Source organism: Melanerpes formicivorus, unplaced genomic scaffold, assembly GCF_026170545.1.
Source record: "Melanerpes formicivorus ecotype bairdi unplaced genomic scaffold, bMelFor1.0.p_v2 SCAF_28, whole genome shotgun sequence".
Classification (NCBI taxonomy): Eukaryota; Metazoa; Chordata; class Aves; order Piciformes; family Picidae; genus Melanerpes; species Melanerpes formicivorus.
Window position 1 is genome coordinate 10,184,173 of NW_027142380.1, and position 12,625 is coordinate 10,196,797.

Sequence of the window (12,625 nt, forward strand, 5' to 3'; positions counted from 1 at the left end):
AAGCCCTGCCTCTAAGAACCAATAGAAATGGGCATCTGTGTTAGCAATGTGTGATTCTCAACCCTGACACCCATGCTGTGTGGCTTGATAGAGCTACTTCTTGCCTTCATGGGCTTTTATTCCAAACATGATCCTTTTGGAGTGGCCTTCTGTAGGTTCTGGGTGGAATAACCTGGAACAGCATATGGGGAGGACCCCTAGCAACTCTCCTCAGAGAGTTCTCTTAAACCTGTTTGCTCTCAGTTGCTCTCTCAAGATTTTATTTCCCTTTTCTCAAGTTATTTTCCTTGCCTTTACAGCTTTCACTGGCATGGAGGTTGCATGAGCAGGCTGTGACCCAGCTGCAGCAGGTCGCCTTGGACTTTTATGCCTCACTATGTCAAACATGATGACTCAGCTGTGGAAAGGCTTCCAGCAGAAGCTGCCCAGCAGAAAAAGACCTGGGGGTCTGCTGCTTAACCAAACATGAGCCAGCAGTGGGCTCAGGTGGTCAAGAAGACCAACAGCATCCTGGCCTGAATCACAGTGTGGCCAGCAGGAACATAGAAGTGAATGTCCCCCTGAGCTCAGCACTGGTGAAGACACATCTTGAGTGCTGGATTCAGTTTTTGGGCCCACTCACTCCAAGGAGGATATTGAGGGGCTGGAGCAGGTCCAGAGAAGGGCAATGAAGCTGGGGAAGGGTCTGGAGAGCAGGGCTGGTGAAGAGTAGTAGAGGGACTTGGCATTGTTTAGTATGGAAAAGAGGAGGCTGAGAGGAGACTTCATTGCTCCTTACAACTCCCTGGAAGGGAGGTTGGAACCAGGTGGGAGCTGGTCTCTTGTCCCTAGTTCCAGGTGATAGAATGAGAGGAAGTGGCCTCAGGTTGCCCCAGGGGAAGTTTAGAGTGGATATTAGAAAAAGATCTTAGGTGAAAGGGTGATCAAGAGCTGAAACTGGCTGCCCAGAGAGGTGGTGGAGTTACCATCCCTGGAGGTGTGGACACGGCACTTGGGGACATGGTTTAATGGCTGTGGTGGTGTTATGTCAAGGCTTGGACTTGATCTTAGAGGACTTTTCCAACCAAACTGATTCTGTGGTTTGATTAAAGACTCAGGACTGTGCTGAATAACCACACCTGTCCACAGCAGCCCCTAACTCTCCAGCCTGACTGGTGTGCTGTAGGATTTTTGTGTTAGCTCATTTTAATGTCTGACGAGAGCTATTGCGGAGGCTTTTGAGGCTGATGTCTGAGGGTTTGAGCTTGCTTTTCTTCTTATTCACACCACTTAAGGGTTAAGTTGTGAATCCTGGGGCATCATTAATACCTGTTTGCTCATTCTTCAAGGGCTGCATTATTCTTCTCTCACATTTTCACTGCAGATTAAACCATGATCTCTCTATTCAACCCCCTGTGGAGGTCAGAGAGGGTCAGCAATTTAATCCTTGAAATATGTATTTAGGTTACAAACTCATTATGATAAAAGTGCTACTATTTGCCCCCAATACTTCCTTGGTGCTCCATCATTTACATTTAAAATTTGTGCTTTTCTTTTTATTTTGTTTTCCTTGTTTTAAAATTCATTTCCAGTGCCATTCATGTCTGAATTGGAATGGGTATTCAGAAAGTGAAGGAATCTGCTCTGCCACAGTACCAGAATATGGATTAATGACACCCTAAACCCTGTGTTTATAACAATACAGGCACTCAGCAGCTTATAGAAAGCCACAAAAACCCCAAACCCCAAGCTTTAGACTCCAAGCCTGGATTCTAACAGTGGCTTCTCCAAAGTGCTGTCCAAACCCCCAGCTGAAGTAGATTAAATGATGTACTTTTGATTTGAGGGGCTAGGGCTGAGCTTGACAATTTTATTCACTCTACTGTAGTTTCTGTTTGGAAATAACAGTGAAATCAATAAGAAGTTATGCCTGGAAAAGAAGCACAGCTCTGATGCAGCAGTTTGGAGATGTACCCAGCCAGTCAGACACAGGATTCTAGCTGTTTACTGTGGCCTGGATCCTGCTTCCGTTTCAGTCGACAATAAAACTCGAATCGATTTTCAGTGGCACCAGACCTGGGCCATACCCCTCAGAAAGTGATGAATTTGCAAGTTGTTCTGCCTGCTCAGCTCCTGCTCTCTTTGGCACGACTCAAAGGTGCTGGGTAGCTCTTGGATGTGGGCAGTGCAGAGGCTCAGTATGGACACCCCTGTGCCCCTCACTTCAAGGGTCTCCACACCATGACACAGTCTCAAGCTGTGCCAGGGGAGGTTTAGACTCGAGGTGAGGAGGAAGTTCTTCACCAAGCGAGTCATTCGGCATTGGAATGTGCTGCCCAGGGAGGTGCTGGAGTCACCATCCCTGGAGGCATTCAAGAGGGGATTGGATGTGGCACTTGGTGCCATGGTCTAGTCATGGGTCTGTGGTGATAGGTTGAACTCGATGATCCTCGAGGTCCTTCCCAACCTTAGTTATACTGTGACACTGTGATACTGTAACTGCATCCACCTGCGCCAGCTAATGCATCCCCAGGGATGAGGCCATGGCTCCACTCTGCTCTCTCAGCAGATGACTCCATCTTCTCCCATGAAGCCACCCCCAGTGCTGGTAGATGAAATATCCTTTCCCTGCTGTGATAACTAGACTCAATTTGGACTTAAACTCCTCAGCAGGATTTGCAGCTTAACCTGAGAAGAGACAAAGCCAGCACCACCTGCAGTAATGCTGCTTGGAAATAAACCCTCTGGAGAGCTGCTGAATAGCCAGGCAGAAGCTGTTGCCCTGTGTTGTTGATTTGGAAATGAGTATCTAAAGAGGCAAATCAAGTTCAGATTGGGTTTTTTTTCCAGTCATGCCATTGCTTTGCCCTCCCTGTTGTTGGAAAAGCTGCCTAAAAGTCATGGCTGTGAACCACAAGCTGTTAGAGAAATGGGATCTGCTTTTCAGGGTGGGGTTAGCATTTTGCACAACCCCCTCACCAGGAGGACAGTTGGTGTCCTTCATCCCACCCTCCACAGACACTGCTCTGAAGTTGGTGCAGTTTCCTGTAAATCATTTTCCTTGGGATCTGTAATTTAACAGCTCCGTGCTAATGCTCTTGGTGTTCCCTGCAGTTGGCAAAACCGATATTGAGACATCCAGGGTGGGGCTGAGATACCAATTTTTAGAAGAGAAATGAGGCCCCAGGAGAGGGCAAGAACAGGGCTGAAGGATGGATGTCCACAGAGGATGCTGGAGCTGCAGCAAAGCATCTCTGTGCTGCCCTTGAGAGCCCAGGGCTGCAGGCAATGAGGTTAAATGGAAGGGGAAATGTCTCCTCCTCCTCTTCCCCCTCCTCCTCCTTCCCCTCCTCCTGCAGACAGCCCCAGTCAAGCAAAGTGGTTGATTTTGTGCGTGAAATTTAGCCTGAACTGTTTTGCTGTGTTTGAAGATTAAACCATGCCTGGAAGGAAGGGTTTGGAAGTGGACTTCTTTTTACTGTGAACTGGTGCAGCAGCATCAAACTTGTCTTCTGTCCATGGGAAAAGGAGGCTGAGGGGAGACCTTCTCACTATCTGCAACTACCTGAAAAGAAGTTGGGGCCAGGTGGGGGTCAGTCTCTTCCCCCAGATAACAAATGACAGGATGAGAGGAAACAGCCTCAAGTTGTGCCAGGTTTAGGTTGGATATTAGGGGAAAAAATCTTCACTGAAAGAGTGGCTAAGACCTAGAAGAAGGTGCCCAGAGCAGTGGTAGAATCCCCACTCCTGGAGGAGTTTAAAAGCCATGGAGATGTGATGCTGAGGGACATGATTTGGTGGTGGACTTGGCAGTGTGAGGTTAATAGTCGCACTCTTGGAGGTCTTTTCCAACCGTTATGACTCTATCATACATTGTCCATCGGATAATTCATTTGCAGGAACACTTCACTTTCCTCTTCATTGCCAGGAGCATGCTCCTAACTTCAGGGAATCCCAGCACTGTGTCCAGAAACTGTTTTCCTTCCACCCCCACTGTATTAAAAGAATTTGTTTTATAGCTCTATTTCTGCAATAATAATTGTTGCACATAGATTAGCAGCTGGGACTCAGCACTGCAAAACACAACCAGTAAGAGGGAACGAAGTCATGATGTGGTTGAACAAGAATGCTGTGGGTCTTTGACCTACCATCCCCAAATAATTGCATTCTGATGGGAGACAAATGAAAGTTACTCCCAACATTATAGTCAGAGGGATTCTTTTCAGTATTCCCATTGCTGGAATAATTCCTGTAGCCAAGCAAATCCCAGCATTTTTGCTCTTAGTTGCTAAGAAACAAACTCTAATTGCTGCTCAAATTCCTTGCCGCCGGACCCTCTTATTGCCCTGAAGTGCATTCGTTTGCTTTGTGGAGATTAAATGATCAATGAAGTCATTCTTTCAAGAACAATTAATAATGAAAACATTTGCAGGGCCCCACCAAACTCTCTGCCTTCCCTAAACGAGCCAGCCCAGCAATGACCACAGGGATTGATCCACCGAAGCCATTCTGCACCCAAATTAAATCGTTGCCGCAGAGATTAACCAATGCCTGAGCCCGGAGGAAAGGTGACCTGTTTGAAACACCCTGGAAATGAAGGAGATGGAGGGTTTAGGTTGTGGGGTTTTTTTCAGGAGGCAGCTGGGAAGATGAGTGTGCACAGTTCTGCTTGCCCTCCAAATCCCATCAGCTGTCCATGCTTGTCCTCTTCAGGAAGTTTGTTTTGTCCCAGATGTGCAAGCTGCGGAGGGCACAAAGCCACTCCCCTCTGTTTTCCTGCCTCATTCCCTCTTCTGCTTCCCTGTGAGACCACTTCTGAAAAGCATCCTGGCTGGGAGTCTTCAGCATCCTGTGTGGGAGCTGCCCACCTGCATTAAGATGGGGAAATCATCAAATCCCAGATGCATATGGCTTGGAAGGGACCCAAGCCAAAAAAGTCACCTAGTCCAACCCCCCTGCAAAGTCAGCAGGGACATCAGCTGAACACGAGCCAGCAGTGTGCTCAGGTGGCCAAGAAGGCAAACAGCATCCTGACCTGGATCACAAATAGTGTGACAAGCATGAGCAGAGAAGTGATTGTCCCCCTGTACTCTGTCCTGGTGAGGCCACACCTTGAGTACCATGTTTAGGTTTGGGGCCTTCACTTCAAGAAGGACATTGAGGTGCTAGAACAGGTTCAGAGAAGGGCAGCAAAGGTGGTGAAGGTCTTGTGAGGAGCATCTGAGGGACCCAGGGTTGTTTAGCACAGTTGTTTAGGCTGAGGAGAGAGACCTGAAGTTCCATGTCCACAAGGGTTTTGAACATCTCCACTACCTCTCTGGCCAGCCCATTACTCATAAGCAGCCAGGGCAGAGATATGCTGCATCCAACACATCTAATCAACTAAACCATGCAACCAAGCGCCCTATCAAGTCTCCTCCTAAACACCTCCAATGACTATCTCCTGCCACCAAAAGTCTGTGTCTGTTACAGAGTCAGCTGTGTGGAAGAAGCTATTCAGTAACCCTTGTTTTGCTAGGGAAATAGAAAAAGAAAACCCAAACAACTTCTGGGCATAAAGTAGCTCCATTCAAGTCAGCCCAAGGGCTAATGTCTGCCCAGAGGTTCCAGATGAAAGTAGTAAAATCAAACTTTCTGAGTCCTCAGCATTTTGTCTCAAGCAGGAGAGAGCTTCTTCAAAATGAACCTTGGAAATATTTCTTACAGAAGGGTAGGAACCAGGCAGCTTTTATGAAATGGAAGATAAAGCTGAGGAGGTTGTTTTTCCTCTTTTGAGGTTGTTTTTCTTCTTTTGGTAATGTCACAGAGTGATTTGATTTGGGAAGAGAACAGCAGGTGACTTGCAGCCCTTATTCCCCAGCAAGATGAAAGACATGAAGGCAAAAAGAAAAGGGCTGCCTTGTTGCTTATTTGGAAGCAAAGATCAAATCCCAGTGAGGAGCTGTGATATGGTGTTCCAGGAGGAGCCATCCTGATGAGGAGAAGTGGCTCATGCTTGCTGTCAGAGAGAGAAGAGGAAGTGAGGATGCTTGACTCCTGCAGCTGAGTGTTGGCCACTGGCAATGCTCAGGGGAAAGCCGTCACAGTCTTTGGGATGCAAGGTAGAAGCCTGAGGAGGAATCTTAGCTATGTGGGTAGACAAATCAGTCTGTCTTTGATGGAGACATGGTCAGAAAGAACCTGGCAAGATTGAAGCCTCATACTGACTTTCTTTAGAGAGAGATGTCAACACCCAAGATGATGCATAGGTCAGAGATGTGAGTTGTGAGAGGACAGGGAGGGCATCGCACCAGCTTTCGCCTTTCCTTACTCAAGTAAGGCCATTTGCAGCTTGCTCTGGCTCACCCAGGAGAAGCTGTGGGACCTTCTCTGTGGCAGCAGGCGCCATGCCTCCTCTGAGAGGCAGTCTACTTTGTGTTCAGACCTGGAGCTCCTCCACCTTACTTCTCATTGTGCAGCCAAGCTGAGACTTCAGACCAATCCCCACCATGAAAGCCCTCCAGCTGCAGGTGTCTCCATGACAAAGATTCATCTGAGAATTTTTGCATCTTGCAGGAGAGATGACAGAAAAGATCAAGGAAAGGAAAGACCTAGAAGTCCAAGCTGGAGCTGGCCACTCAGTAGATACAGACGTACCTTGTTTGATGCCTACCGTAAGAAAGCCCAAGCCAAAATATTTCCCAAAGGAGAGGCAGGTAGGGGAGGGGCAAGATGTTTACCTCTAAAACTTCTCTTTTTCTGCCAGTAGAAATCCCAGGGAAATTTCTCTTCTAAAGGTCAAATTAGAAAGCTTTCATCCCTACACTTGTTAAACTACCTCTGGAATCAATGACTCTAAAAATTATTCATCAGAGCACCAGCTCTTAAGCTCAAATTCTATTCAGTTACCCTTCAAAAGGGGCTGTCCTCAGAGCTGCAGTGCCCACCAGCCAGTCCTGACACAACAGTAAGGCTAGGGGCAGAAGAACTTCATCTTTGTGTATTTGTGAGAAGGGGGGGTGTGACATAAAACCTGCCTTTTAAAAAGCCAGGCACAGGTTTTATAGAGATAGTGTTGAGAGATATGAGAGCCATAAATATCAGGAGGCAAATCTTGTCAAGTGTTTCCAGAGCAAAAAGCTTTAATGCTTTTGTGGGTGCTAGTCATCAGTTAAAGTGCTTTCAGCCTGCCTTCCTAGAGACAGGCTATGATTTCTTCCAGCCAATGTCCTCTACAATCTGAAATTGATTGAGATGCACTAGAATCTCATCTTCAAGACTACTTTATGGGCCAAATTAGCTTCGTTTATAGTCTACAGCCAATGAAGCCATAATATTCCGTGGGCAATGATGCAAATGACTCCTGTCTCCATCTGGTTGTGTATTTTGTCCAGGATGTGTAAGTATCTTCTGTTGTGTGTGGAAAGTTATGCAAATGTGATGGAACCAATTTGGAAGAGGGCTCAGGAGCTATCTCTTGGTGGAAGGTCCTTTTTTCAGTGTGAAGCAGGAAGATTTGGCCAGTCCCTCTGATCAGTTTTGAGGGGTGTTTGTGTTCAGCATGATGTCATTGCCAAGCTATTCAGCTTCCCCTTGAGAGATGCCATGTGGTCTATAATAAAACCCAAAATCCCATCGACTTCAACCCAAGGGCTGAAGATGACCTTAAACATCATTCTACATTTCAGATTGTTGGGATCATCTGCAAATTACTGGAGGGGTGTGAGGATGCAAACCCCATTATGCTCTGCAAATCTCTTTAAGTCATGCCTGAAAATTGACTTTAGGTGTCTCAGCTGTATCTGTGTACCTAAGTGGATTGTGCATTTCACATCTATGAAGATCTAATTACCCCTTACCTGTACCACTGCTTTATGTCCTGTTGTACAGGCACCTTGAAGTTCATTTAATCTGTGTAGTAAAGGTGGTTTTTTTCTCCCCTACAGAATATCCCAGATTACCAGTGATCAAGTTTTAGCTTCCTAAGTTGCCAAGTTGTAAATTATCAGAGCCATTTTTAACCATTCAGGTTTTAAATGATCAGATCCATTTTTAACCATCTAAGTTTCTCACATCCAACCAAGACTCAAGGGTGAAATGCCAAACCAACCTGCCCATGCAATCCACATGGGCTAAAAGAACCCTTTATGTGGTGACCCAAGGGTTTGTTGATAACCTAACTGAGGTATTAGTAACCTAACCAAAGACTTGTTTTTAGCACAGGTACAACGATACTGGGGCTGGATGCAGATTATTCAGCCATTGCTGATTGCTTGGTTAGGAGAACACAATGGTGGGGAGGATCAGCAGGTCAAGAGAGGTGATTCTGCCACTCTGCTCTGCTCTGGTGAGACCTCACCTGAAGTACTCTCTCCAGTTCTGGGGCCCCCAACACAACACAGACATGGACCTCTTGGAGAGGGTCCAGAGGAGGGCCATGAGGATGGTCAGAGGGCTGGAGAACTTCCCCTGTGGGGACAAGCTAAAAGAATTCAGGCTGTTGAGCCTGGAGAAAAGAAGGCTCCAGGGAGACATTTCAATATCTGAAGAGGACCTATAGGCAGGCTGGGGAGGGATTGTTTAGAAGGGGCTGTGATGATAGGATGAGGGGGCAATGGTTTGAAACTGGAGCAGGGGAGATTTAGGTTGGACATCAGGAAGAAGCTCTGCACAGTGAGTGGTGAAACACAGGAACAGGTTACCCAGGGAGGTGGTCGAGGCCACATCCCTGGAGACATTCAAGCTCAGGCTTGATGTGTACCTGGGGAGCCTGCTCTAGTTGGAGGTGACACTTCTGACTGCAGGGGTGTTGAACAAGATGACCTTTGAGGGTCCCTTCCAACATAATGCCACCTGTGAAAGTGCCACTGGCTGGGACTGGCTGCAGATGTTTTCACACCTTCAGCTCCTCCAGCTGTATTGCCTGCTTTGTTTTCATTGTTTTCTGTCTCTGTTGCATCTCAGATGTGTTTTATTTAGATACTATTCTTACTCATGGTTGTCTTTGCTCCAGCCAAACCCACTTCTGCTCAGTCCTGGCTTGTGGCCCTTTGTTGAAGAGAAGTTGTGCTCCCAGCTTGGAGCCATCTGTTTCCATCCTGGCTGCACCAGCAAGACCTTTGCATTTGTCTTGTGGTTTCATTCTTTGGATCCTGCGTTACAATCCCTCATTTTCCCTTCAAGCACATGCTTCCTCTTGTCATGGTTCATTGAATATCTCACTCTGTAGGAATAATGATCCATTTGAAGACAGATATAGACACACAGATACAGGTATTATGCTTTGGTAGCTGCTTGCTATTAACATCGACTCAGTAGAGCAATATCACTGATGTGTTATCAAATTTGCTTTACAGAAGTCTCTAGAGAGAGACTTGAAGTAAAATAGAGCAGCATAAAAGCCTCTAAGAGTTGGGTTTGGGTTGGTTTTTATTTTTTTCCCCCTCTAAGCCTGAGCATTAGTCATGTTTTCTTTTGGAAATTGAAATTCAGTGATGTATGAAGAAATGATTGATGTATGTATGAGGGTTTTTTTTTTTGTTGGAATATAGTAGAAGAAGTAGTTTCCTATCAGTTAAATGAAATAATAGATAAAAACAGTAAAATAGATGAAATTTTTGGTGGATAAAAAGCTGAGTGTGAGCCAACAATGCCCACCTGCAGCCCAGAAGGCAAACCCCATCCTGGGCTGCATTAAAAGCAGCATGGCCAGCAGATCAAGAGAGGGGACTCTGCTCCTCTGCTCTGGTGAGACCTCACCTGGAGTGTGGTGTCCACCTCTGGGGCCCTCAACACAAGGACATGGACTTTTTGGAGAAGGTCCAGAGGTGGCCACAAAGATGGTCAGAGGGCTGGAGCACCTCTGCTATGGGGACAGGCTGAAAGAACTGGGGCTGTTTATTTAAGGTATGCACACCAGTGCTTCCAGAAAACATTTTCAAGGGGGGACAAAAGTCAAGGCTTAATTTTTCATCCTCCTAACCTTATAATGATGTTCCTGCTAGTTCCTGCTGTTAAATATTTATCACCTGCCTGCTTTCTCTGGTTCCCAGCTGCCCTGACAACAGGTCTGTAATCATCAAACCACAGCTCAGCTGCACTGAAAGCCAAAGCAAAACAAAAAGATAAAAGGCTACCAAAGTGAGTCAGTGTAATAGTGCTCGGGTGCAGCAGCCGATGGAGCTGATCAATACCTGGTGCCACACAGTCACCTCATCACTTACGAGTGAGTTTCTTGAATTCCATGTGCAAGGAGAGAGGAGGGAGTTGTGTGGCTGGACTCAGAAAGAGAGGGAAAAGAGAGAGGCGGAAGGAAGAGTTTAATTTAAGCAGTGTGTGGCTAACACACAGCTGGTGCAAGAAGCTCCCTTGTGGGAGTGGAAGGATTTCTACACATGGCTTGCAAGGGCATCAAGAACAAGTTTCCTAAAGGGGAACACAGCTGGCTTAGAGCATAAGTGGAGGCTGTGATCAGTTATTAGCAACTAATTAGTAAGTCTGGAGTCACCATGCCTGGAGGGATTTAGGAGAGGTATGGATGTGGTGCTGAGTGATGTGACTTAGTGGTGGGATTGTGAGCTCTAGGTGAGCAGCTGGACTTGATGATCTCAAAGTTCCATGAGTCTATATAAACAAACCAGCAGCATTACAGGTTGCTGGAGTTTTCTTTAGGCAGGTAGAGCAGCACCCTGGGTAGAGCAGCACCTTTTCCCCCTTACCAGCCTTGCTGCCTGTGGAGACTTCTTGCCTGCTTTTCTGCCACAAGAGTCTCCCACTGCCCCACCACCCACCCAGGTCCTACCAACCTACTTTCCCAGATGATGCTCACTTCACTTCTCTGTCAGACAGCAAAGTCCTGATGAACCTTCTGTCCTTCTCAGGAGGGAAAACAAAAGCCAAAACAAACAGAAAAAACCCAACCAAAGATTAAACTCTCTCTTAATGACTTCTTTCTCTCTTGGCAGATCTTGAGAACTTCAAGACCAGAACGAGAAGCACAGTGTCCGTCCGTCAAGGCCAAGGCATGGTGTTGCTGTGTGGACCACCACCACATTCTGGAGGTAAAGCAGTTTCTTTCTCCTGCTTTCAGCATTCTGCAGCACCTTGCAAGGTTTCCACGCTCAGGCTGTGTTTAGGAAGTGTAAATGGCACATGTTAAAGGACAAGGCTGTGATGGTACCAGCCTGACTGAATTGTGGACTTTAGGAAGCTAATTTTCCCAGCAAGAGTGGTCAGGCACTAGAATGAGCTGCCCAGGGAGGTGGTGGAGTCACCAACTCTGGGTGTGTGTAAAGGTGGTTTGGATGTGGTGCTTGGGGATATGGTTTAGGGGTGAACTTTGTGGAGTAGGGTCTGGGTTGGACTTGGTGATCCTGAGGGTCTTTTCCAACCTGAATGTTTCTGTGATTCTGTTTTGCTGAGGGACTTGGCTTAGTGGTGGACTTGGCAGTGCTGGGTTAATGGATGGATTTGATGGTCTTAAAGGTCTTTTCCAATGAAAACAACTCTTGAAAGAGTCACTCTGGGTGATTTTGTTGGCTAGATTCACTGGAAGATCTGCAGTTGGGTGTAAGTGCAGAGAAAGAGTCTAATTTGACTGAGTGTGCACTTAGGAGATGACCTGCTGTGAGCTAAAGCAGTGTGTGCGTGTATAGAAGACATGACCAAAACCTTGTGCCACTCATAGAAGCCTTCTTGTCTGTGGCCTGGATGTATGTCCTGCAAAAACAAAAGATGAAGATTGCTGGCAGGACCATTTTTGTGCATCATCTCTTCATTATTTACTGCTTTCAAACACTCACTGGCACTAGTTCAGTGTCCTGGCTATTCAGGATCTGTTAGCAATTGTCCAAGCCTCGCTTGATGATTTACTTCAGGAATGCTCCTCACTCCAAGAAGGACATTGAGCTGCTGGAGCATGTCTAGAGAATGGCACAAAGCAAGTGAAGGGGCTGGAGAAGAGGAGCTGGAGTTGTTTGGTGTGGAGAAAAGGAGGCTGAGGGGAAAGCTCATTGCTGTCTACAGCTCCCTGAAAGGAGGTTGCAGTGAGGTGGAGGTTGGACTCTTCTTCCTAGTATCAGGTGATAGGATGAGAGGAAATGGCCTGAAATTGTGCCAGGGGAGGGTTAGGCTGGAGATCAGGAAAAATTTCCTTGCTGCAAGAGTGGTCAGGGATTGGCACGGGCTGCCCAGGGAGGTGGTGGAGTCCCCAGCCCTGAAGTTGTGCAAGAAAAGTGTGGCCGTGGTTTAATGGCCGTGGTGGTATTGGGTTGATGGTTGGACTTGATGATCTTACAGGTGTTTTCCAACCAAAACTATCCTATGGTTCTAAGAATGCAATCTTCCTACTGCTTTTCTAATAATAATCATTTCAAACCCCTATTAAATAGTGCTGGAAGCATTTTTGTGCACATTGCTTCAAAGAGGATGTGTAACTGTTTGGGAACTGCAAACCAACCATTTCAGTTGAGCACAAGTTGGTTGTAAACATGCCACTGGCTGGCCTCCTGAACTCATTGCACTGTTACACATAGGTTGGAGATTAGAAGAAACTTCTTCACTGAAGGGTTCTCAAAGGCTGGAACAGGCTGCCCTAGGAGGAAGTCAAATCCCCATCCCTGAAAGTGTTTAAAAGATGCAGGGATGTAGTGCTGAGAGGCACCAGGCT

The 12,625-nt window shown here is 46.7% G+C and overlaps 1 protein-coding gene across 6 annotated transcripts in view; it reads left to right on the top strand.

Moving 5' to 3' along the window:
- LOC137449153 (contactin-4) overlaps positions 1-12,625 on the top strand; it is a 425,057-nt gene that overhangs the window by 274,985 nt on the left and 137,447 nt on the right. For 5 of the 6 annotated variants that reach the window (XM_068154396.1, XM_068154400.1, XM_068154397.1 and 2 more), the window contains one exon: positions 10,923-11,018. In XM_068154396.1, coding sequence (XP_068010497.1) covers positions 10,923-11,018 — 96 coding nt within the window. Of the gene's footprint in view, positions 1-10,025; positions 10,184-10,922; positions 11,019-12,625 lie in introns of those variants that run through there. The other variant, XM_068154401.1, reaches the window with a different exon arrangement.